Raw genomic sequence first — 26,815 nt, 5'->3', positions numbered from 1 at the left:
TAAGAGAAAAATAGATAAAAATGTAAAACAAAATAGGTAAAAACCCTATAATTCTAAATTTGAACTGGAAATAGCAGTGTGAACTCCTGATATAATTTATTTTAAAAAGGTACAGATACAGTGACTAACCTTTACGACCAGATTGTGTATTCTAAATACCATTAAAGAGAATCAGGGCTTCTTGGAGAAATGGCTGATTACAGGTATAGGGGAGGAACATATTGTCATAGAAAGCAAGGAAAATATTCAAAGAATAATGGAGACAAGTCAAAGGACTCATTGAGTAACATGAATGGGCTCCCACTAATCAGAGATAGGATAATTTGAGTATCAAAAGAAAAATAAATGCAATGGATTAAAACCCATCAACTGTGCTAAAACTTGTAAGTTTAATAATGTGAGAAAAAAAAGCTCAGTTACAGAAAGAACAGTAAAAGTAGAAAACTGGTATCAAATTCAATTAAGATAATATATAAAAATGGTTTGAAAATTTAAGGTTCTATTCAAATACACTTTGTAGCAGTGTTTAAAAGTATAAAATTATAAAAGAAATGGTTAAGGTTAAAATAATCTCCTATGTCCTCAGTTTTAATTTTTTAAGTTTAAATTTGCATCTGTTCTTTTTTCACTATATTACCTTTTTCTTATTCTTGTAACTAGTATAGTTATTAGACTCTATTTGACTTTGTTATATGTAATATTTATCTTAAAATTGGTTGATAATTTTACTAAAAAATTTTAAAACAAAGTCAAATGTTAATTATATAGAGCAGAAATCAGCAAACTATTTCTAATAACAGACCAGATAGTAAAAATTTTAGGCTTTACTTGCCACACTGTCTCTGTCACAAATGCAGGAAAACAGCCAGAGTTTGTAAATGGGTACATTTGTTGGCTGTGTTCCAATAATATTTTATTTACAAAGACAGGCAGCAGACGTTGATTAAAAAGTATTAGGTGTATTAGGGTTTTGTTTGTTTGTTTGTTTGTTTTAACCTTTTATATCTTCCTTTCTAGGTATGAGGGACCACTGTTAGAAGAGCAAGCCCTTATGAAGGCAGCAGAGGGTGGACTATCTTCACCTGAATTTTCAGAGCTCTGTGTTTGGTTAGGCTCTCAAATAAAATCATTGTGCAACTTGGAAGAAAGTATCACTTCAGCTGGTATTGCTATTGAGTTTTATTTACTTTTCTGTTTACTAGTAAAATGAAATGATAGGTTATGATTTACAGTTTTATCTATAATGTGCTCACTGTACAAAGAAAAGTCATTGCTACAAAGAACTTCAATATGTGATTTAAATATCTTTGGATTAAATTTTATATCGATTAATCCAAAATTGGTTCTTAAATTTATATAAAATTATAAATAATTATTGTTTATCTGCTGTCTTGAACTTAGTATTGTTCTTTAGAAAAAGAAGAGTCTGAATTTGGTTATTTAAAAAGTTTAATTTTTGAATACTGCTTATTTTGAATTAAGGTTTTTTTTTTTTTCCTAAAGTATCCATATATGTAATCCCTAGTTTAAGTTGTATTACCAAACCTATAACTCAGGACATGGATTCACATAGGAATACGTTTATAAAAAAACTCCTGTACTAGCTCACAAGGTTTATTTAATTCACTACTGTATTGGTAGCTGGAGTTCTTGTGGGTCTTTGATTGGTAGAATTTCAGACAGTGTAATAAAACGAAAAATAAAATTTGGGGGACATTTGCTAGGAGACCAGTAGCCTTCCCTTCTGATGCTGTCCTTACTTTTTTTTTTTTTTTTAATTATTTATTTATTTATTTATTTATTTATTTTTGCTGTGTTGGGTCTTCGTTGCTGTGCGAGGGCTTTCTCTAGTTGCGGCAAGTGGGGGCCACTCTTCATCGCGGTGCGCGGGCCTCTCACTATCGCGGCCTCTCTTGTTGCGGAGCACAGGCTCCAGACGCGCAGGCTCAGTAGTTGTGGCTCATGGGCCTAGTTGCTTTGCGGCATGTGGGATCTTCCCAGACCAGGGCTCGAACCCATGTCCCCTGCATTGGCAGGCAGATTCTCAACCACTGCGCCACCTGGGAAGCCCTGTCCTTACTTTTAAATTGTTTTTTTCCTTGCCACATCTAATAGAATTCACTTGAAGCTAAGTAAAATAAGCTGAATTCAGAACTTATGACAGAAGTTCCCACATAATTAGATTATGAAAGAAAGACAAGCGCTGAGGCTTAATTCGATGATAGCATTTATTATCCAAATCCATAGAAATACAATAGAAATGGATCATTTGCTCTGAAGCCAATTAATAATTATAGCCATAATAATGCTTTTAATATTTCAGTTACTAACATAAAATATTTCCATTTTATCTGCTTTTATGGAAAGCCCATTGGAAGATATCAGAGCTTTAAATATAAAAATATTTATAATTTCATGATTAGATACTTATGTTCTTGAATTTAAGTGTTGCTTTCCATATGTAGAAATATGTTTTGGTTACTTTGACCTAAGCTTTTGGGGTCACACATTTAAGGATTTAATATCAAAGTGAAAATTTGGAATTGAATATAAAATTAAAATCAACTAGTGGTAGATTTGATAGTATCAGATTACATGGTAAATATTTAGTAAATGTTTTATACCTTTTCTTGTTTAAAGGGAAAGATGATCTAGAAAGCTTCCAGCTTGAGATAAGTGGCTTTTTAAAAGAAATGGCATGTCCATATTCTGTACTCGTATCAGGAGATATTAAAGACCGTTTAAAAAAGAAGGATGACTGTTTGAAACTTCTATGTAAGTTATGTTTCTTTGAACAATTTAAATGCATGTGTTTAATCTGGTTTGCGTTATTTTCAAGTCAAGATTTATGAACTTTAATTAATGAAGCATTAGATATTTTGTGTATTAGAAAGTTTTTAATATTTGGCTTAAAATATGAAACTGACTCAGAGATTTTTATATAAATGTAGTATAAATTCTACTAATGTACTCTTTAAGATTTCTAACAATTATGATTTATTTGGCCAATATAGAATGCCCAGTGTTTGTGACTTGTATGGTACTTTAGTAATTTTTCCTTCACCTAATTCATCTCTTTACATTTATGACTAATTGGCTAAAGTGGTGATCTCCAAACTCCTATTTAATCTTAAAACTCTCTGAAACTAGGCTGCTAAGCAGATTATTAGATGATAGGCACTGAATGATGGTTCAAAAATATTTATTGATCACTTTCTACTGTACCAGAAACTGCTCTAAGCATTAGGGATGTATCAGTTTAAAAAAAAACTTGTGCCCTTGTGCCACTTGACTTTTAGTGAGTGTGGCCTATTTTCATCAGGGGTGAATTTGGAGTACAGATTACCTATATCTAAACAGTTACTATAAATAACATCCATTTATTTATATTGGCTCCCTTAAAATTTTTTTTAATTCAGTTAGTTTAATTTCATGCTATTTTGAAAGTTCTACAAGCGGTGACTATTTGAAAGAATTTTTCTAACATCTTCTATTATTGAAGATTTCTGTTATTTTAGGTTGTACCATTTATAAAAAGATGCATGTGATATATTCCTCTATGTTCTAGTGTTAAAATGTTAGTTTCATTACAGCAGAAATCATGTTTATGTGTTTAACTAGTGGTGATGTTGGAAGTGTTGACATTTGAATTATCTTGTGTGTTTTGGGGACGATAAAAATTATGTGCCCTTTCCCCCATTTCTTACACTATTTCCTTGTCTTCCTCCCATTCAGTGTAAGTCACTGATTTAATGAACCATTGTTATTAATGGGAGGTCACAGTAACCCTTAGGTGTATTGGACAAAAGGAAGGTAAGAAGCACTGGCCATGAGGAGCTTGCATATAGATATAGTAATCCTTAGATTACCTTATCCTTACCTTAGATATAGGTAATCTGTATTCTTTATGTTAGTCAGTGAGAAACTGTGTAAATCATCATGTTTCCCTTTTTGCCTTTGCTTCTAAGAAGCTCAGCAATAACGGTAATATAAGTTTCTGGTCCAAATAAAAGTAAAGAGGAGATATAAGAGAAGTTGGTATAGTTTTTTCTGATTATAAAAATACATGCTCAGGAGGTGGGGTGAAATGGGGAATTGTTAAATGAGTACGAAGTTTCCTTGAGAAGACGAAAATGTTCTGGAGATGGATGGATGGATGGATGGTGGTGATGGTTATACAACTGTGTGAATGTACTTAATGCCACTGTACACTTAAAAATAGAATGGTAAATTTTATGTTACATGTTGAAAAAATACATGCTCGTCATAGAAATCTTACAAAGTAGATAAATATGAAAAGAAGAAAATAATTTATAATTTCACTCCCCAGAGAAGATCGTGAATAACTTTTCAGTGTATTTCCTTTTCCTTCTCTTTTTCCTTTGTACACACGTATTTAAATAAGATTGAGATCTGTTACAGATGTAGTTCCTGCTCTTCCTCTTCTTCATTTAATGTATTGTGAGCATTTTCCCATCACTTAGTATTTTTTGAAAAAATAATTTAAATTGGCTACATAACATTCTATGCAATGGGCATTTTTACTTAATAGATTTCAAATTTGGGGGTATTTGGATTTTTCTAATTTATTTATCTATCTGTCTATCTATTTATGGCTATGTTGGGTCTTTGTTGCTGCGTGCAGGCTTTCTCTAGTTGCGGTGAGTGGGGGCTACTCTTCGTTGCGGTGGCTTCTGTTGTTGCAGAGCACGGGCTCTCGGCGCGTGGGCTCAGTAGTTGTGGCTCGCGGGCTCTAGAGCACAGACTCAGTAGTTGTGGTGCACGGGCTTAGTTGCTCCGCCGCATGTCGGATCTTCCCGGACCAGGGCTTGAACCCGTGTCCCCTACGTTGGCAGGCGGATTCTTAACCACTGCGCCACCAGGGAAGTCCCGATTTTTCTATTTTAAATTAATTTCTTTGTTCATATTTTTGGTTACTTAGACAAAGATCATGAACATTTAAAAAAATTCTCTGGTCTAGATATATTGCCGTAATTTGCTCCAGAAAGGTTATACCAATTCACAATCTTACCAGCATCTATTTCATTTTTATCTTTAGTTTGACTACCTTTAAAACATACTGATATAATAAGCTTCTTCATGTTCTTTTAGAATTGTTTGCAACGTGTGTAAAATGAAAAGGGCCACATTCCTTACTATGTGGAGAGCTTTTATAGAGATAAAAACTCACTGGAAAAATATGTAAAGTACATAAGGCATGAAAAGGCATTCTACAGAAAAGTTAAAAAAAAAATTGCTTCTAAACATGAAAAGATGCACAGTTATCCCCCAGAGTTAAAGAGTTACCAAAAAAAAAAAAAAAAAAAGACAGGATACCATTTTTCACTTACCAGGCTAGCAAATACCAGAAAAAAAAAGTCATAATACTAGTTTGGGGGGAGTAAGCATTCTCATATACTACAGGCATTGTAGTGTGGTGGGAGAATAATTGGTACAATCTTTTGGAAAGGCAAATTTTCAATAACACAATTAAAATTCACCTGTCTTTTGACTTGGCAATTCAATGGCGAGGAGTTCATACTAACTGTACAAAGATATATGAAAAGAATGTTCATTATGGCATTGTTTGTAGTAGTTAAATAGAAATGGTACATCTTTGCAGTGATACCATTCTATAGCCATTAGAATGAGAGTAGATAAAATGTATAAATATGGAATGATCTCTAAGATATATTGGTAAATAAAAAATATACAGAACATGTATCGTATGCTCTTGTTTCTATAAAAGAAATAAAAGTGCGTAGGTGGTAGAGACATATACTATACACACACACACACACACACACACACACACACACACACACACACACACACACACACACACACACACACACACACACACACACACACACACACACACACACACACACACACACACGCCTAAAAATATGTCCAAGAAACTAACACTGGTGATTGCCTCTGGGGAGGGGGAATCTGAGGATCTGTGGTGGGAAGAAGACTTTTCACTGTATTATTTTCCATCTGTGAGGATTAGCATTTTAAATACTAGACTGAACTCTTGTTTGTACTATTACATACAGCATGTTTCCATAGAACAAAGACAGACTTCAGCCATGGTTCTGCACAAACTATAAATTTTTGAAGAACTGGTGATCTGCTTAATGAAGTTAAAAAATCACAGGGACCTTGGCATAGTCCTCATATGCAAAGTTTGATACATGTTGGTCTTAAGTTTTTGTGGGTTCTTTAGACTATCGTATATAGATTACATGGAAAAATCTTAAATTAGTGGCTCTCAATCCTGCCTGCCCATGAGAGTCATCTTGGGTCTAAAACCACACAGATTCCTGGATCCTACTTCAGACCTACTGGTTCAGAATCTCTGAGGGTGGGACCCTGGTACTTGTACTTTTAAACAATTTCTCAGATATTTTTTCTGCTCAGCTGAAGTCGAAACTGCTGTATTAAATTGTGTGTGTGTATAACTTTAAACAAATAAAAACAAACCCCAATATCTTAACTGTACTGTTGTAAAAGTTAATTTTAATTTTAAAAAAGACTGTAATGATTTAAGATAATTTTTTTGCTTTCCAAAATGTTATTTTTTAGTTTTTTTTTAATTGAAATAGAGTTCACATAAAATATTGTTAGTTTCAGGTGTACCACATAGTGATTTGACATCTGCATACATTATGAAATGGTCACCATGGTAAATCTAGTAACCATCTGTCCCCATACAAAGTTATTACAGTATTACTGACCGTATTTTATATTGTGTGTTACACCGCCGTGGCTGATTCCTTTTCTAACTGGAGGTTTGTACCTCTTAAGCCCCTTCACCTATTCTATCCCACCCCCACACCCCTTCTCTCTGGCAGCTACCCATTTGTTCTCTGTGTATATGAGTCTGTTTCCATTTTGTTTTGTTTGTCTTGTTTTTTCCATCTAAGATTTTTGAATGATTTTTAAAAATATGGCTGTTGAAAGGATGAAATAAAATGGTGACAGTGAAAGGACTTGTGAACAGCCTGGGGTGGTCTGTCTTAAAGGCAGTTTTTCAAATTGCTCTATCTACTTATAGATCAGTTAAAGCTATACATTCTCCCCTGGCTTGAGCTGTGCATATCAGAGAGAGAATATTTTATCAGTCTTACACATTCTTAAGCATTTTAAAATTGTTGAGGTACAGGTGGGTCTCTCCTACTAGGCTTTAAACTCTTTGCAAGTAGGCACTATTTAAAAAAAAAATTTCCTTCTGCCCTCTTTATTATTATTTCTTTTTGTGATAAGAATACTTAATGTAAGATTTACCATCTTAGCAAATTTTTAAGTGTACAATATAGTATTGTTAACTATAGGCACTATGCTGTAAAGTAGATCTCTAGGACTTATTCATCTTATATAACCAGTATGTATCAAACTTTGCTTATGAGGACTATGCCAAGGTCCCTCTGATTTTTTAACTTATTTTTTTTGGCTGCGTTAGGTCTTAGTTGCTGCGCACGGGCTTTCTCTAGTTGCGGTGAGCAGGGACTACTCTTTGTTGTGGTGCGTGGGCTTCTCATTGCGGTGGGTTCTCTTGTTGTGGAGGACAGACTCTAGGCGCATGGGCTTCGGTAGTTGTGGCTTGTGTGCTCTAGAGCGCAGGCTCAGTAGTTGTGGCACACGGGCTTAGTTGCTCCGCGGCATGTGGGATCTCCCCAGACCAGGGATTGAACCTGTGTCCCCTGCATTGGCAGGCAGATTCTTAACCACTGCGCCACCAGGGAAGTCCCGGTCCCTCTGATTTTAAAACTTCAATAAAACAGATCACCATTTCTTCAGAAATTTATATTTAACGAATATAAAATTTATATTTAACTAAACTCCTTGTTTCCTCCTTCCCCAGCCTGGCATCACCATTCTACTTTCTACTTTAGGAGTTTGACTGTTTTAGACTCCTCATAAAAGTGATATCGTTAGTATTTGTCTTTCTGCGTCTGGCTTATTTCACTTCGCACAGTGTCCTCCAGGTTCATCCATGTTGTCACAAATGGCTGGATTTCCTTCTTTTTTAAAGCTGGATAATAATTCCATTGTATACATGTACCACATTTTCCTTATCCATTCATCTGTTGAAGGACACCTAGGTTATTTCCAAATCTTGGCTATTATGAACAATACAGTAGTGAATATGATAGTGAAGATCTCTTTGAGATCCTGATTTTCGCTCCTCTGCATGTATACCCAGAAGTGGGATCTTTAAAGCATTCTTGTGCATTTTAACATTATTTGTTTTTCCCTTTTCTTATTATAGTATTTTTAAGTACAGAGCTTCAAGCTTTACAGATATTACAGAACAAGAAACGTAAAAATTCTCAATTAGATAAAAATAGTGAAATTTATCAGGAAGTTCAAGCTATCTGCGATACCCTTGGTATTCCCAAGTCAGCAACTTCTGACATTCCACTTATGCTGAACCAAGTGGAATCAAAGGTATTGTATTTGTTTTATTTTTCATTTCCCCCAAATTCAGTTAAATGCTGATATGTAAATATTGAATTAAAAATGAAAATACAGTTGACCCTTGAACAATGTGGGACTTAGGGGTGCTGACCCTCTGCAGAGTTGATAATTAACATACAACTTCACTGTTGTCCCTCTGTATCTGCGGTTCCCATTTGTAAATTCAACCACGTGTGGGTTGGATAGTACTGTAATTTTATTTAGTGAAAAACATGCACATATAAGTGGACCAGCACAGTTCAAACCCATGTTGTTCAAGGGTCAACTGTATTTCCTTTAAGTACAAGATATACATTCTATTTAAAGAAACATTTATCTTCGTGTAAACTAAATTTTGGATTTGGAGTTAATATGCATGTGATCTAATTTGACTATAAGTAATATTCAGGAATCAGGATCTTACATGAGTGAGTGCTAGGCTTTGTGAAGGTTTGCCCTGATAGAAATCCTTTTGCAAATTTAAGGGTCCCTTTTCTAAACAAGGTTGTATTACAGTATAATGAAAGAAGTAGAGTTATCCTATGAAGTCAAGGCAAACTAAATTTCTTTTTAATGGATGTTGTTAGAATGCAGTGTGGTTGTCTTTGGCAGTGAGCAAAGAAATGCCACAATTCTGGTGGATAAGTGTTTAGTAAATGTTTGTTGTATAGTGAATAAATGAATGAGTACCCTGATGGAGTAGTTAAAACAACTAAAACCTGTGTACTTCTAGCTTTTTTTTTTTTCCAGTTATTAAACTATCCTTGTTCCCAGTCAAGCCATAGATTAGAGAGAATGGTACTCTCACAGACCAAATTCTGGCTTAATTCCTAGGTTTTGTAGGAGTCCTCTAGGGGGAATAATACAAGATTCATTTTTAAGGAAAAGAAAATTCTCACCCTCAAGAATAGGTACTAAAACTCTGTTTTTAGACATGCTGTTTAAACTAAATTCTTGAATAAAGTACTCTTTGCATTGATATTTATGAACTGAAAAATAAAAAGATTTGTCTTACTGAATGTCAGAGAATTTTAGTATCATTAAGATGAAAACACAGTATAAAAACTTATTTTTTTCCCCTAGAACTTGTAAACCAAAGAATAAGCCTATGAATCCCAGCTCAGAAGCATTGGTGTAGAGTTAATAAATTGCTCTTCAGAATTTGTTTCTCTGGATTAAGAATGATCTGGGGTTGGCTAAAATATCTGGGGCTATTTCAAATTGAGACAGATTTCTAGACTTTTCCTAATCTCCCAGTGCTTCCACATATTGATCCCAGAGAGGTTTTTTCCTTTTATGAGTTTCAGTTAGAATTTAAAAATACCCCCAAACCTCTTTTCCCTACTTAAAGCAGGCTGTAATGCCTGTGTTCAAGTGCTGGCAGGCTAATTATAAGGTAGTAGTTACTATGGCCATCATGGCTAAATATTTACCTATAATGACTTCTCCATTCAGTTCCTATCAAAAGCAGAAATTTCCATATTTTCTTCTATGTACGATGTGTCCAGAAGACACTTTGTCACCATTGGGGAGGAAATTTATCATTATTTTTTAGCTCAAAGCTGTTCAAATGTAAATCTAAAGTAATTATAGTAATATTAACAGCACACATACAGCATTTACTGTGCTCAATGTTTATATGTAATAACTCATTGCATTCTTACATCACCTGTAATGAAGTAGTGATATTATTATTTACAACAGCCATTTGAGAAAATTGAGGTACTGAAAGATTTAATAAATTAGACAAGTTTCTAAGTAGGAGTAGTGGTAGACTGAAGTTTCAAACCCAGGTGGTCAACCTCAGAGTCTGCTCTTAACTCCCTCTTTATCACAAGTAATTCTCAAAGTTATTAAAACTGTTATCTAATGTTGAAATACAGGGAATGTGATTATATGTGAGAAACTTAAGCATGCATTCAGAGTCCCTCTTGAGTAAGGGGTTATGACTAAAACTTTTAGTAGTATATGAAATATCAAAATCGAAGGTATTTACAATAGTGAGGAATCTACAGAAATGGTATGTTTTAAGAAAATAATAATTCTTTTCAATGTGTAAGAATAGTGTCAATAATCACTGTTGTAGTGGTAGATTTACTGTGATGTAAAGCTTAAGCTTTGGGACCCCCTAATTTGCACAAGTTCTTTCTAAGCTCATTTTTCAAAAATAGCTTTCTCAAGATATAATTTAAGTGCTATAAAATTCTCCCATTTAAAGTGTACAATTCAATGAATTTTAGTATATTTAGAGTACAACATCATCAAAATCTAATTTTAGAACATTTCCATGATTCTCAGAAGAAACCATGTGCCCATTTACAGTCACTTCCCATTACCACCACCAGTTTCCAAGCTAATTTTGTGTTCATAATTTTTAATTCTTTTTAAAAGAGGTCCCCCAACATTAAGTAAGGTTCATACTCCTCAAAATGTGAACTCTTCCTGATTATTTTCTCTAGTTACTTTATAACTAAGCAACTGTAAATATTTCATTCTGTTTGAATGACCTGTGATATTGCTAAAGCAAAAGCGAATGTCTAAATCTTGTTCACCAAAATAAAAATGTTTCAAGTAATTCAAATCAGTGGCTTTGCAAAAGTAATGAAATGTGTATGTGGTGACTAATTGAGAGGGCTTGCTCTCCTGTGTTGTCTTGCTGAACAGTGGAATGTGTACAAAATATTTAATTGAGTAAAACCAACATACTCAGCAAAGGTTTTGGTATCCCTTTTGAGAATTTGTCAGCATGTAAGAGCATGCCATCTTAAGAAACTCTGAATTTATTTCACATAAAACATTATAGATTCTCATAATAAAACCTTTTAGTAGCTACTTCTTTAGTTGTCCCTGTACATTATCTCTTACTCTGGAAAAGGTGTGCTATAGCTTAAATTAATGTAACTAATGCTTCTTTGAGAAAGATACTCTGCATTGTAGTGATATTCTTTTCTAGTATGTGAAGGTATATTTTAACTATTTCTCTTTAACATTTTATTAATTCTCTAGCATTCAAAGCGTTTTAAGCAAGAATAAGATTGTTTTAAATTAGGGATATACATTTTCACAATCTTTTATGTTTAATTTTAGGTGAAAGATATTCTCTCACAAGTCCAGAAAAATCATGTGGGAAAACCACTGCTAAAAATTGATTTAAGTCTGGAACAGGCGGTAAGTCACCCCCCCTTTTTTATTAACTTTATGTAATTAAAGTAGTGAATATGACTTAATTTTATAGATGGACATCTAGACTTTACAGTGTGTAGCATGCATTTTCTATACTGGAGAATTAAAATGGAATGATATTCTAGAGCAGTAGGTCCTAACATTTCTTCACTCAGATTATTAATTAAAAAAAAAAAAACAAACCTGGCCAAAAGTATTTATAGTGCCTAATACGTTAGTATAGTTGTAATTTGAAAAGTGTAGTAGCTCAACACCAGCAAGATGGGAAGTTGTTGGTATTTTCTTTCCTTATTGGTCCAGACTACTTTGCAAGTAGATGTTTTACTTAAATTAACATGTTTGATTGAAGATCAGGTAAACTGTACCAATTGTAGAGTTTAATTTGTATGTTTAATATCTTCCGAATATTTTAAATGTTCTATCAAATATCTTTATTATTTAAATAATTTACTGTAAAGTCTCATGGGATCAGAAAATGACCATCAAGTACCACCTTTTGAATTAATAGGAAGTATTGACCACAATTCTGAAATTTCTTTTCTGTGCATAATGAGTCTAAAGGTTATGATTTTTGTTTCCAAATTCTTTAGGAACAACTGGAAAGAATCAATGATGCCCTTTCCTGTGAATATGAGTGCCGTCGGCGGATGTTGATGAAACGATTAGATGTAACAGTGCAGTCCTTTGGATGGTCTGATAGAGCAAAGGTAAGGCTGTTTTTCCATTTGTGTCCTGTAGGTGGTACTCTGTGACAGCTCTTCAGGCTCTCTTGTCTGTTAGGTAATGATGCCACATTTGTACTTTATCACTCTGTCTGAAGCTCCTGCCCAGGCCAACTGCTGGTCTTAAATAATGATCCTGGTCTTGTATAAGTCCCTGTTTGCAAATATCTTAATTTATCCCCATATCTTTCACATTTATTTAAAACTCATAGATGTTGTGATTTATGCAAGGATATACATTAAAAAAAGGCATCATATGTGATAGTGAGATAGATATAGTAAGCAACTGGTCAAGAAAGAAGGATTTAGGAATGAGTCAGGTAGCACTGATGTCTGAACAAACCTTCTTAAAGGTGGCTTAAGGCTGTGGAGTGTGTTCCAGTTGAAGAGGGGGTTGGAGGGTGGGGGCATTCCCAAATATGAATCTCTTCAGATAGTTTTCTAGAGAGCTGTCACCCATCATTCCCATCTTATGCCTGTAATCTGTACCCAGGCGTCGTCTGGGATCCTCCACTCCAGACTGTAAGCTGGGACAATTATAGGAAAACATTTGCTTCCCCTGTTTGAGGGATCATTGTGTCCTGTGCTCCTTGATGTCCAGTGTCTGAAAATCACTGGTTCACATGGGTTGTCCAGTTTTATAGTTGTTTCAGGTAGGAGCATAAATCTGTGCCTGTTACTCTCAGATATTATTATTACATTCTTTGGATTAACTGGGCAGTTGTCCTGCCCCCATATTGTATCAACTGGGGTCATTTATGCAGCTTCATTCAACTGATACCTGGGCTGGGTTAGGCTGGAACATCCAAGACGGTTGTCTCACATGTCTGTGTTTTGCTAACTGTTTCTTGGGGTGCTTCACTTGTCATCTTGGCTCTTAGGTGGTCTCTCTCTCCATGTGGTGGCCCACATTGGTTTCCTATGGCTGCTGTAATAAATTACCACAAACTTCGTGGTTTAAATAATACACATTTATTTTCTTACAGATCTAGAGATCAGAAGTCCTAAAACGAAGGTATTGGCAGGGTTGCGTTCCTCCCGGACACTTCAGGGGAGAATCTGTTTCCTTGCATTTACTAGCTTCCAGACACCACCTGTGTACGAGTCATGACCTCATCCTCCATCTTCAAAATCAATAGTTTAGGGTCTTCCAGACTTTCTCCTTCTGCTTCCATTGTCACATGCCTTCTGCTGTCTCTCTTATCAGGAGCCTTATGATTACACTGGGCTTACCCAGATAATCCATCTCAAGATCCCTAACTTAACTCGCATCTGTATCTTCAAGGTGACATATTCACAGGTTCCAGGGATTAGGATGTGGAGATCTTGGGGGAGCCATTCTGTTTACCAGATGTCTTCTAATTGGAGTTTATTTTTTTCCTGCATTGTATTTCATTATCATATGCGGCTGCTGCTTTTTTCTTCTTTTCTTTTTCTCTTTTTTAAATATACTTTTAAAAATCAAGTATTCTGGGGCTTCCCTGGTGGCGCAGTGGTTGAGAATCTGCCTGCCAATGCAGGGGACACGGGTTCGAGCCCTGGTCTGGGAAGATCCCACATGCCGCGGAGCAACTGGGCCCGTGAGCCACAATTACTGAGCCTGCGCATCTGGAGCCTGTGCTCCGCAACAAGAGAGGCCGCGATGGTGAGAGGCCCGCGCACCGCGATGAAGAGTGGTCCCCACTTGCCGCAACTAGAGAAAGCCCTCGCACAGAAACGAAGACTCAACAGTCATAAATAAATAAATAAAAAGAACGTGAATTTCTTTAAAAAAAAAAAAAAATCAAGTATTCTAATGAGTCCTCTTTTCTATACTTTCTGTCCTAAAAGCTTGTATCCTTCTACTGCAAATTGGGCTGCTTGTGTGCCTATCCTTGGCTACTCCACTATTTCCTGGATCCCATGGCCTTCTCTTTCATTGTTTATTCCCTCAATCTGCCATACTAAATCCACAAATAACTTCCTAACAAAGGGTGCATAGGAGTGATTTTTCTGAACCCTTGAATTCTGAAAATATGTTTATTCTGCTGCCACATTTGATTGATAGTTTGGGTAAATATAAAATTCTAGGTGGAAAACATTTTTCTCTAAGAATATTGAAGGCATTGCTTCATTGTTTTCTAGCATATAGTGCTGCTGTTCAGAAACCCAGTGCCATTCCCTGTCCTTTTGGATGACCTTTTATTTTTCTCTGGGAGCTTTTGGACCATCTTCTTCTTTTTTTTTTTTTTTGAGAATTACATTTTATTTGACAGACTTGCTGAGGACTTAAGCCTGGAAGACAGCCTCTCAGATGACTCTGAGGGACTGCTCTGAAGAGGTAAGGAAGGAGCCAGGATATATAGGAGTTTTTGCAAGAAACCAGGTAGTAGGAACATCAAAAGATCATTGTTAAAAAAAAAAAAAAAAATCATTTTTTTTTAAACATCTTTATTGGAGTATAATTGCTTTACAATGGTGTGTTAGTTTCTGCTTTATAACAAAGTGAATCAGTTATACATATACATATGTTCCCATATCTCTTCCCTCTTGCATCTCCCTCCCTCCCACCCTCCCTATCCCACCCCTCTAGGTGGTCACAAAGCACCGAGCTGATCTCCCTGTGCTATGCGGCTGCTTCCCACTAGCTATCTATTTTACATTTGGGTGGTGCAGTGGATAAGATCATTGTTAATTAAAGAAAAACAGGGACTTCCCTGGTGGTTGGACTCTCTTCTTTATCCTTGGAGTTCTGAAATTTTGCAGCATATGTCAGTCTGGGTCTTTCTGAATTCATTGTGCTAAGCATTAGGTGGGCATTTCAATCTGTAAACTCTTAGCTTTTATATTACTCTTTATTAATTTCTTCCCTTTTGTTTTCTCTTTCTGAAACTCTTGTTATTCAGATATTAGACCCCCTGGATAGATCCATTTGAGTTGCTTTATTTTTTTTCTCATTTTCTGTCTCTTCCTTTTTGATTGACTTTCTTGGAAATGTCCTCAATTTTATTCTGTGCTTGGCACTAAATTTTTGTTTCTGCCATCATTTTTTCATTTCCAGGAATTCTTTTTGCTTCTTGAGTTTTCCTTTTTCATGTTTTTTTTCTTTTTTTTCTTGTTTTATGAACGTGCTGTCTTCTTCAATGGGGATGAAAGATTTTTTTAAAAAAAGGTTTTGTTTTGTTTTTTCCCTTTAATTATTTCTGTCTCTTCCAGGGCAATTTTTGGTTTGTTTTTCTTGGTCTCTCTCTTGTGGTGGCTTTCTTCAAATCATGATGGTCCTTTGTTCATATTTAAGAGAAGACACTGAAAAACTGATTGGGAACTGTAGTCGTTGATCAGGATTGTTGATGTCAGACTTTGGAGCTGCCTCCTGTGCTGTGGAAATTCCTGATGCTCACTTGGAGAAGTCTTTTCTCTGTAGCTGCTCATTTTTTCAAGAAGGAAGCCTCATTTTTTTCTGTACATTATTCTCCTTTGGCCAGAGGAGGAGGAGTGGCAACATGGCACCAGGGGTTGGAAGAATAGACTATTCCACATATAGACAGTTAACCCCTATTTTTGGCTCCCAGTTTCATTTTCTGAGATGTTGGTTCCCTTCTGACCTGTATCCCCTTTTCCATTCTCTTTATTGTAGTATATGTGTATTTTTTATTTTTTTAAATAATTTAGTGTGTTTGAGAAGATACCTTTAGGAAATATCTTGATATTTTATCATCTCATGTTGGTCATTTTTCATCATGTTTTAGGACAAGGAGGTTGTGTTTTTGTTGTTTTTTCCTTAGTCTGGAAGATTTTTAAAATATTTTTTTTCTCAGAGTATAGGTCAAGTTTTGGCCTTTCATGCCATCCTTTTCAATTGATTATATGAGTATATACATTTATACCCTGAGTTTTCTTTTCTTGTTAAATTTAATATATCTTTATCTTATTCTCCCTATTTCATGTGTCTGATGTTGTTGAAAGACTCATCAAATATTGTTCTACAGCATTTAAAATCTTTTGCATACAGATATACTCTTGATTGACATTGAGTTTTCCTTTAATTTTGTCTCCTTTGACCCTGTAATGAAATTTTTGGCAGCTAAATTTTTGTTCATGTCCATGATATATTCCTAAAAGTAGAATTTCTTGATCAAAGAATATGCATTATAATGCTTTTGATGCACACTCTAGAGTTGCCCTTCAAAAAGATTGTACATGTTTATTAGTATAGTTAATCTGGTTTCTCTGTTATTTTGCGGGTATTGAAATAAGACTGAGTATACTTTTATAGTTTGCTTTTTTTTTTTTTTTTTTTTTACTGAATATATTGTGATCATTGTCCCATATCTCTAAAAGTTCTATTTCGGTGTCCTTTTTAAATTAATTTTTAATTTATTTCTTATTTTTTGAGATATAATTCACCATCTTAAAGTGTACAGTTCAGTGGTTTTTAGTATATTCACTGTATTCTGTGCCATTATCTAATTCCACAACGTTTCCCTCACTGCCAAAAGAAACATGCATCTATTAGTGGTCACTTGCAGTACCTTCACCTTCCTTCTCTGACACTGAGTACTATAACCTACTTTCTGTCTCTTTGGATTTGCCTCTCTGGATATTTCATATATATAAGGATTCATACAATATGTGGCTTTTTATGTCTGGCTTCTTAGCATAATGCTTTCAAGGTTCATCCATGTTGTCCCATGTAACTGCACAATCAGCCCTCCATGTCCGCAGATGTGAAACCCCTGGATTCCTAGGGATTCCTAAATGGAAATTTACTATGTGGAAGGTTATGACTCTTAATGCTCTTGATTCACATCACCAAATTGTTTTTTACAAAGTTTGTATGAATTTAAGTTCCTACAAGTAGGGTAAATGAAATTTTGCCTTCACTTTAGCTTCTTTAATATTTAGAATATTACCAATTTTATGGCTAACTTGATGGTTAAAAAAGACTAAATTGTTTTAACTTGTATATTTTTTATTAGTGGTACAGTTGAACTCTTTCATAAGCTTATTAGTCATTTGAATTTCCTCTTTTTTGAAATTTGTGTCTTTTTTTTCCCTTAAGGTCTTCCTGTTTTCCTTCTGATTGAGCTTTTTATATATTAAGGAAGTTAGCTAGTTGCTTTATTTGTTGAAAATATTTTCCCCAGTGGTCTTTTGTTTTATGTCTTTTGATGTGCAGAAATTTTAGTCTATAATATGGTTAAGTTTTTTGGTTTAAAATAAAACTTTAAACAGTGAACTCTTTTTAAAAATTTATAAATTTTTTTATTGGAGTATAGTTGATTTACAATGTTGTGTGAGTTTCTGCTGTACAGTAAAGTGAGTCAGTTATACATATACCTATATCCACTCTTTTTTAGATTCTATTCCCATATAGGTCATTACAGAGTATTGAATAGAGTTCCCTGTACTATAAAGTAGGTTCTTATTAGTTATCTATTTTATATATAGTAGTGTGTATATGTCAGTCTGAATCTCCCAATTTATCCTTCCCCCCTCCCTTTCCCCCTTGGTAACCATAAGTTTGTTTTCTACATCTGTGACTCAATTTCTGTTTTGTAAATAGGTTCTTTTGTACGATTTTTTTGGATTCCACATATAAGCGATATCATATGATACTTGTCTTTCTCTGTCTGACTTACTTAGTATGATAAACTCTAGGTCCATCCATGTTGCTGCAGATGGCATTATTTCATTCTTTTTTATGGCTGAGTAATATTTCATTGTGTATATGTACCACATCTTCATTATCCATTCCTCTTTCGATGGACATTTAGGTTGCTTCCATGTCCTGGCTATTGTAAATAGTGCTGCAGTGAACATTGGGGTGCATGTACCCTTTCTAATTATGGTTTTCTCCAGATATATGCCTATGAGTGGGATTTCTAGATCATATGGTAGCTCTACTTTTAGTTTTTTAAGGAATCTCCATACTGTTCTCCATAGTGGCTGTACCAATTTACATTCCCACCAACAGTGTAGGAGGGTTCCCTTTTCTCCACTCCCTCTCCAACATTTATTGTTTGTAGATTTTTTGATGATGGCCATTCTAACAAGTGTGAGGTGATACCTCATTGTAGCTTTGATTTGCATTTCTCTAATAATTAGTGATATTGAGCATCTTTTCTTGTGCTTTTTTTTTTTTTTTTTTTTGGGCATACAAATTCTTGACCTTATATATTCATTTTGTCATTTTTTTCCCTGCCTGCAATGAGTTTCTTAACACGAAGTCAATCCATGCCCAGGATTTTGTTTTTTTTTTTTGTTCATCAACATTAGAATATATTTTGCATTTATATAATAAAATATAGAAGACAGTAAAAATAAGTGAGTATTGCTATAAGCAACAACAGAAATAAAACTCATGAGCAATATTCAGCAAAACAAGGCAGACATAAAATTATATACATTGTATGGTTTCTTTTTAAAAAATTCAAAACTGGGCAAAACAAATTTATGGTGAAGGTAATAGTTATTATGGGGGCAGAAAGCAGGGGTCATGACCAGGAAATAGTATAAGGAAGGCTTCCGAGGTGCTGGGAAAGTTCTGTTTCTTGGTCTGAGTAGTGGTTATACTAGTGGGAGTTCAGATAACTCACATAAGTCATAAGTTTATAGTTAAACTTATGACTTAATGCACTTTTCTCTGTGTTATAACTTATTAAGAAAGCTAAGACAAAAGCCTGATTTAGTTCATTAAGATCAACAGTTGGCAAAGAATTACTGAATATTATTTTAGACACCTACAAAGTTCAAGGAACTGTCTTAGATGATCAAAGATTCCAAGTCCATTCCACTATCAGATATTTTTTTTTTCTTATTAGTCATCCATTTTATACACATCAGTGTATACATGTCAATCCCAATCTCCCAATTCATCACACCACCCCCGCCCCCCACCACTTTCCCCCCTTGGTGTCCATATGTTTTTTCTCTACTTCTCTGTCTCAGTTTCTGCTCAGCAAACTGGTTCATCTGTACCATTTTCTAGGTTCCACATATATGCGTTAATATACAATATTTGTTTTTCTCTTTCTGACTTACTGCACTCTGTATGACAGTCTGTAGATCCATCCACGTCTCAACAAATGACCCAATATCGTTCCTTTTTATGGCTGAGTAATATTTCATTGTATATATGTACCACATCTGCTTTATCCATTCGTCTGTTGATGGGCATTTAGGTTGCTTCCATGACCTGGCTATTGTAAATAGTGCTGCAATGAACATTGGGGTGCATATGTCTTTTTGAATTATGGTTTTCTCTGGGTATATGCCCAGTAGTGGGATTGCTGGGTCATATGGTAATTCTATTTTTAGTTTTTTGAGGAAACTCCATACTGTTCTCCATAGTGGCTGTATCAATTTACATTCCCACCAACAGTGCAAAAGGGTTCCCTTTTCTCCACACCCTCTCCAACATTTGTTGTATGTAGATTTTTTGATGATGGCCATTCTAACTAGTGTGAGGTGATACCTCATTGTAGTTTTGATTTGCATTCTCTAATAATTAGTGATATTGAGCATCTTTTCATGTGCTTTTTAGCCATCTGTATGTCTTCTTTGGAGAAATGTCTATTTAGATCTGCCCATTTTTTGATTGGGTTGTTTGTTTGTTTGATATTAGGCTGCATGAGCGGTTTGTATATTTTGGAGATTAATCCCTTGTCAGTCACTTTGTTTGCAAATATTTTCTCCCATTCTGTGGGTTTTCTTTTAGTTTTGTTGATGGTTTCCTTTGCTGTGCAAAAGCTTTTAAGTTTCATTAGGTCCCATTTGTTTTTGTTTTCATTGCTCTCGGAGGAGGATCAAAAAATATCTTGCTGCAGTTTATGTCAGTGTTCTGCCTATGTTTTCCTCTAAGAGTTTTATAGTATCTGGTCTTACATTTAGGTCTTTAATCCATTTTGAGTTTATTTTTGTGTATGGTGTTAGGGAATGTGCTAATTTCCTTCTTTTACATGTAGCTGTCCAGTTTCCCCAGCACCACTTATTGAAGAGACTGTCTTTTCTCCAGTTTATAGTCTTGCCTCCTTTGTCATAGATTAGGTGACCGTGGGTGTGTGGGTTTATCTCTGGGCTTTCTATACTGTTCCATTAATCTATATTTCTGTTTTTGTGCCAGTACCATACTGTTTTGGTTACTGTAGCTTTGTAGTATAGTCCGAAGTCAGGGAGCCTGATTCCTCCAGCTCCGTTTTTCTTTCTCAAGATTGCCTTGGCTATTCAGGGTCTTTTGTGTCTCCATACAAATTGTAAAATTTTTTTGTTCTTATTCTGTGGAAAATGCTATTGATAATTTGATAGGGATTGCATCGAATCTGTGGATTACTTTGGGTAGTATAGTCATTTTGATAATATTGTTTCTTCCAATCCAAGAACATGGTATATCTTTCCATCTGTTTGTGTCATCTTTGATTTCTTTCATCAGTATCTTATAGTTTTCTGAGTACAGGTCTTTTGCCTCCTGAGTACAGGTATTTTATTCTTTTTGATGCGATGGTAGATGGGATTGTTTCCCTAATTTCTCTTTCTGATCTTTTGTTGTTAATGTATAGGAATGCAAGAAATATCTGTGTATTAATTTTATATCCTACAACTTTACCAAATTCATTGATGAGCTCTAGTAGTTTTCTGGTATCATCTTTAAGATTTTCTATGTATAGTATCACGTCATGTGCAAACAGTGATAGTTTTACTTCTTTTCCTATTTGGATTCCTTTTATTTCTTTTTCTTCGCTGATTGCCATGGCTAGGACTTTCAAATCTATGTTGAATAAAAGTGGAGACAGTGGACATCGTTGTCTTGTTCTTGATCTTAGAGGAAATGCTTTCAGTTTTTCACCATTGAGAATGATGTTTGCTGTGGGTTTGTTGTATATGGCCTTTACTATGTTGAGATATGCTTCCACTGTGTCCACTTTCTGGAGAGTTTGTATCGTAGATGGCTGTTGATTTTTGTCAGAAGCTTTTTCTGCATCTATTGAGATGCTCATATGGTTTTTATTCTTCAGTTTGTTAATGTCATGTATCACATTGATTGATTTATGTATGTTGAAAAATCCTTGTATCCCTGGGATAAATCCCACTTGATCATGGTGTATGATCGTTTTAATGTGTTGTTGCATTTAGTTTACTAGTATTTTGTTGAGGATTTTTGCATCTATATTCATCAGTGATATTGGCCTGTAATTTTCTTTTTTTGTGATATCTTTGTCTGGTTTTGGTATCAGGGTGATGGTGGCCTTGTAGAATGAGCTTGGGGGTTGTTACTTTCTCTGCACGTTTGAGAAGGATAGGTGTTAACTCTTCTCTAAATGTTTGACAGAATTCGCCTGTGAAGCCATCTGGTCCTGGACTTTTGTTTGTTGGAAGTTTTAAAATCACTGTTTTAATTTCAGTACTTGTGATTGATCTGTTCATATTTTCTATTTCTTCCTGGTTCAGTCTTGGAAGCTTGTATCTTTCTGAGAATTTGTCCATTTCTTCTAGGTTGTCCATTTTATTGGCATATAGTTGCTTGTAGTTAAACAATGAACTCTTTATTATATTTGGAATCTCCTTAGTTATATGTTGATTATTATTATTATTATTATTTTACAAATAGACAACAGTTCATTGCAGCACCATTTAAAAAATCTATTTCTTTTCTCATTGCTCTTTTTTTTAATGTTTTAATATTCTTTATTTTTAGAGCAGTTAAAGGTTCATAGCAATATTGAACAGGTTTTGAGATTTCCATTTACCTCCTGCCCCCACACACACATAACCTCCCCATCATCATCCCCCACGAGAGTAGTAAATTTTTGCAGCTGATGAACCTACATTGATACATCATTATTATCCAAAGTCCCATAGTTTATATTAGGTTTCACTCTTGGTGCTGCACATTTTGTGGTTTTGAAAAAATACACAAAGACATGTATCACCATTATAGTATTGTACAGAATATTTTCACTGCCCGAAAAATCTTCTCTGCTTTGCCTATTCTTCCCTCCCTCCGCACAACCCCTGGCAACTCATTTAATCTTTTTACTATTTCTATAGTTTTGCTTTTTCCAGAATGTCATATAGTTGAAGTCATACAGATTATTATTTTCAGATTAGCTTCTTTCACTTAATAATAGACATTTAAGTTTCCTTCATGTCTTTTTGTCTCACTGATCTTTGATGCCTGCTCTATCGTTTATTGCATTCATGCATTTATGAGGCCCTGAACCTCAATTGCCTCTTTTGTTTCATCAATCTATTCCCCCCACCAGTTCCATTTAATTAGTCTGAGGTAGGATAGTATGGTGTTATCTATACAACCACTCTAAAAGGATGTTTTGAAGATTAAAGATATGATGTTAGATGAAGAATAGCTTGGCTCATTTAACAAGTAGTCAGTGAATGTTAACTGTTAAGGCAGTGATGATTTAGATATCCCCTACCTCCCTGCCCACCACTCCCCCCAAAAAAACATTCCAGTAGGACTGCAGTAAATCTATAAGTTAATTTTGAGGGAAACTGACAATACTCAATGTCCCCATCCAGAAACTTGGTATTTCTGTTTATTCAAGTTTTACTTTTGTTTTTGTAGATTTACTAATGTTTTCTTCTTAAAGGTTCTGTGTGTGTTTTCGGTACAGCTATTTTTAGGTATTTTGCTTTTTGTTAATATGAATGGAATTTTTTTTTTTCGGTTACTTTTTAAATGAGTTGTTACTGGTAGTTATATAGTCTTTTAGCATCTGTTGGGCTTTTTTTTTTTCTCATTCTACTTACAGATTATCAGATATTTGAATGTTTTGCTCTTCTCTGTTTCTTTGCTTGTGTTATTATCTCCTTTTTTTCTTTCTGAAGATTATGATTGCCATCTCCCTTTTTTAAAAGTAATTAATTTGGCTGCATTGGGTCTTAGTTGTGGCACGCGGGATCTTTGTTGCAGCATGCAGGATCTTTAGTTGTGGCATGCGGGATCTTCGTTGTAGTACGTGGGATCTTTAGTTGTGGCATGCAGGATCTTTAGTTGTGGCATGCAGGATCTTTCATTATTGCATGCGGGCTTCTCAGTAGTTGTGGTGCACGGGCTCTCTAGTTGCGGCGCGCAGGCTCTAGAGCGTGTGGGCTCAGTAGTTGGGGCACGCAGGCTGAGTTGCCCCACGGCATGTGGGGTCTTAGTTCCCTGACCAGGGATCGAACCCACGTCCCCTGCATTGGAAGGTGGAGTCTTAACCACTGGACCACCAGGGAAGTCCCGCCATTGCTCTTTCATTGAAATGTTCTTTAGTTCCTTTTTTCCCTGAATTTTGTCATTTAGATAAAAACAGATGACATAGCAAGAATTTACCAGCCTAAGCGTTATGCTTTGTCACCCAAGACAACAATAACCTTGGCACATCTACTTGCTGCCCGTGAAGATCTATCCAAGATCATCAGGACAAGTAGTGGCTCCAGCCGGGAGAAGACAGCATGTGCCATTAATAAGGTTGGTTTTTCTTTCAGTAACAGTGCATAATGAATTTATAATATCCTTGTTTGATGTTTTTACAGATTTAATCCATTTTTCTTTTAATCCTAGTGAACTCCTAGAAAAGAGAGTGGTGGAGGGGCTTCAGTCAGTTTAGGCTTAGTAATGTTTTCTGTGTGCATGTTTGTTTGAATTTCTGTATTCATAAATTAAACCACAGTTTTATCTGAATTAGAGGAATTAAGAATTATTTTTATGAATAGCATTAGCAAGAATTATTTGCCTTCTTTCCAATACTGTAATCATTTTTTGTCAGTAAAAATCTGTAGGAGTCATTTCGGGCACTCACATATTCCTTAGATCTTTGATGTAAAGGGAAGAGTACATGCTTTGGGTTCACATCCTAGCTCTATCATTTACTTAGAGCAATCACCTTGGGCAAGTTGCGGAATCTCTTGGAGGTTCCATTTCCTGATTCAGAGTGTAGATCCATTGCTCTGACAGTGGTCTTAAATAAGCTCAGAGTCTGAATTTTTTACTTTACGACAGCAGCAGCAACAATAAACTAATTTAGAATGTTTATATCAGCTTGATTAGCATATACTTACTCTTCATTTAGATAGATCACTCTATGACAAACTACTACAAAAGAGCAAGAAATCAGAAGTAAGGGATTTGGGTAATTTAAAAACATTTCTCACTCAGTGCAGTGAGAAAGGTATCCTGTATCAAGGGATGGCTGTATGTAAAGTCAGTTTTGCTAATTATTACTAAGTTAGGCACCAGTGTTTGGGCCTTCCTGCTTCCATTTTAGACCAGCCTCCTCTCTTCTTAAAGTGTTCTGTCTTTAAATATGTTACTTAATGTCTTGCATCAGGTTATAAGCTAGTCTTGATGGATCAAGAGTTCTATTTCTTTAAGTGACATTGCCCATCTCTTTTCTGAGTTTGTAATTTATAGTCTAATTATTTGAGGGCAATCTTATTATGAGATCTTGGAACAGTGTCCCTGTATATCCACCAACATAGCATGTTTGGTGGAGAGCTCAATGAAGATAACGACCAAGAAAAAAGCTACTGATATTTTTTGGATTTGGTAATTAGGATGTTATTGCTGACTTTTAAAAGAATGTTTCCTTCTTCGAACCTTGTCCCATAGTGAGGATGTTGTACTTTTTGTCTTTCATTTATGACATAAAGTAGTAAAACATGATTTTGATTAGAGAATCAAAGGAAATAGAACACAACTGATTCATAGATCATTTTGGTTGAGGCAGTTCTGGTTTATCTTCTTTCCTGAAAGAGACTAGCAGGAAGCTGTTTGCTTCCTGTTGGTCTCTGTACACGGGCATATAAAGTAGCTCCTTTCTACAGAAAGTTGGGGACTTAAAGCAAACTCTTCCTTGGTTTATCCTTCAAAGCATTATAAAGCATGGTTAAGGAAGTGTGTCAAGTCTCTCTTTTCTCTATAATATAGTAACTAGTATCATCATTGAAAGTTAGTGAGCTTAATTTCTCATAAAAAAGGAATGGTTTATTGAAAATCCTTGTATCTCTTTACAACGATAACCTTGGATTATAGCCATTATGTGGGTATAATGCAGTCAGAGATGAACATGTTATCATATATACTTCATACTTTGTTGAAATAAAATGTGCTCAGAAATAGTCTTTTATTGGATAATCTATTACCAAACCAATGGCAATAGAAAGTCCAGAGTTGTTGCATAAATGGATATGAAGTCAATTAATGTAAGGTATGTATTTTACGTATATTGTAAATGTTTTGCTAAAAAAATTTCTTAGTGTGATGGGTACTAACATTTGTTATAAAATTTGCTAAACAAATTTAAACAAGTCCTTAAGTTTCAGAAATATTCCCCCACATTGCTTAAAAATAACAGCACATTGTGAGGAATTTGTCACACAATCACATTTGTATTTTCAATATTAATTCATACTGCCATGTCTGATACTTTCATGTCCTTAAATATTTGACTTCTGTTTCTTGATTAGAACAATAACTTCAATATTGCTTGTAGTATCCTTTATGTAAATTTTAACTTTTAAAATATTGGAAACTGAAAGAAAATATTTCTTTACACAGGTGCTGATGGGAAGGGTGCCTGACAGGGGAGGACGGCCGAATGAAATTGAACCACCACCCCCTGAAATGCCCCCTTGGCAAAAGAGACAAGAAGGCGGTGGAAGGGGTGGTTGGGGTGGTGGAGGTGGTGGTAGAGGAGGTGGTGGGAGTGGAAGAGGTGGTTGGGGAGGGGGCGGGGGGTGGAGTGGAGGTGGAGGAGGGGGTGGTAGAGGAGGAGGTTTCCAAGGCAGGGGAGATTATGGTGGAAGAGGGGGCTATGGAGGAAGAGGGGGCTATGGTGGAAGAGGTTATGGAGATCCATATGGAGGAGGTGGTGGTGGATATAGAAGATATTAAAAGCTACAGCATTTAGATAGCAGGCTTAACTTCTTAATAGATACATTAGGCATAGTGTTCTAAATAACTACTTGAATGTCATCTTTGAAGTAAACACCATGTTAGATTCCCTGATGATATCATTCTTGAATTGGGTTTAGTATGTCAAGAGCATTGTTTTATACTACTATTTGATCTCTTAGACAAAGTGATGATTTTTTCCATATTCTGTGTACTCTTGAGCATGTTATGTCTTTTTAAGAAACAAAAAAAACCGAGCAAAAATTATTTTTAAAGTGTAAATATATTATTACCATCAAACTTGGAAAATAGAAAGTATTTTATTGTCATGATTGAATTTAGATTGTTACCTGTATTTTATTCAGGTCTGAAACACATAAATGACCCCACTTGTAGTGGAAAGGAATATAGACTATTGCCTCATCTGTATTCCTGTGGCTGTGTTTTGTGTTTGTTAATACTACTTTACAAAATAGGGAAAGGGACTGATTGATAGTTGTGTTCAAGAGGAAGGTTTCTTGACTTTTTCTTTCTTTTATATGAGCAATTCCTCTAGCCAGGTTTGTGTTAA

The 26,815-nt window shown here is 35.1% G+C and overlaps 1 protein-coding gene across 1 annotated transcript; it reads left to right on the top strand.

Moving 5' to 3' along the window:
* Positions 1-1,022: 1,022 nt before the first annotated feature.
* Positions 1,023-26,673, top strand: FAM98B (family with sequence similarity 98 member B). The gene is made up of 7 exons (XM_036844986.1): positions 1,023-1,163; positions 2,641-2,775; positions 8,279-8,457; positions 11,554-11,634; positions 12,240-12,356; positions 23,653-23,820; positions 25,909-26,673. The coding sequence occupies exons 1-7, from the start codon at positions 1,052-1,054 to the stop codon at positions 26,242-26,244; spliced, it is 1,128 nt and encodes a 375-aa protein (XP_036700881.1). The 5' UTR covers positions 1,023-1,051; the 3' UTR covers positions 26,245-26,673.
* The last annotated feature ends 142 nt before the right edge of the window (positions 26,674-26,815 follow it).

Source organism: Balaenoptera musculus, chromosome 2 (assembly GCF_009873245.2).
Source record: "Balaenoptera musculus isolate JJ_BM4_2016_0621 chromosome 2, mBalMus1.pri.v3, whole genome shotgun sequence".
Lineage (NCBI taxonomy): Eukaryota > Metazoa > Chordata > Mammalia > Artiodactyla > Balaenopteridae > Balaenoptera > Balaenoptera musculus.
The sequence above is the reverse complement of the archived record's forward strand: the minus strand, read 5'-3'. Positions and strand labels throughout refer to the sequence as shown.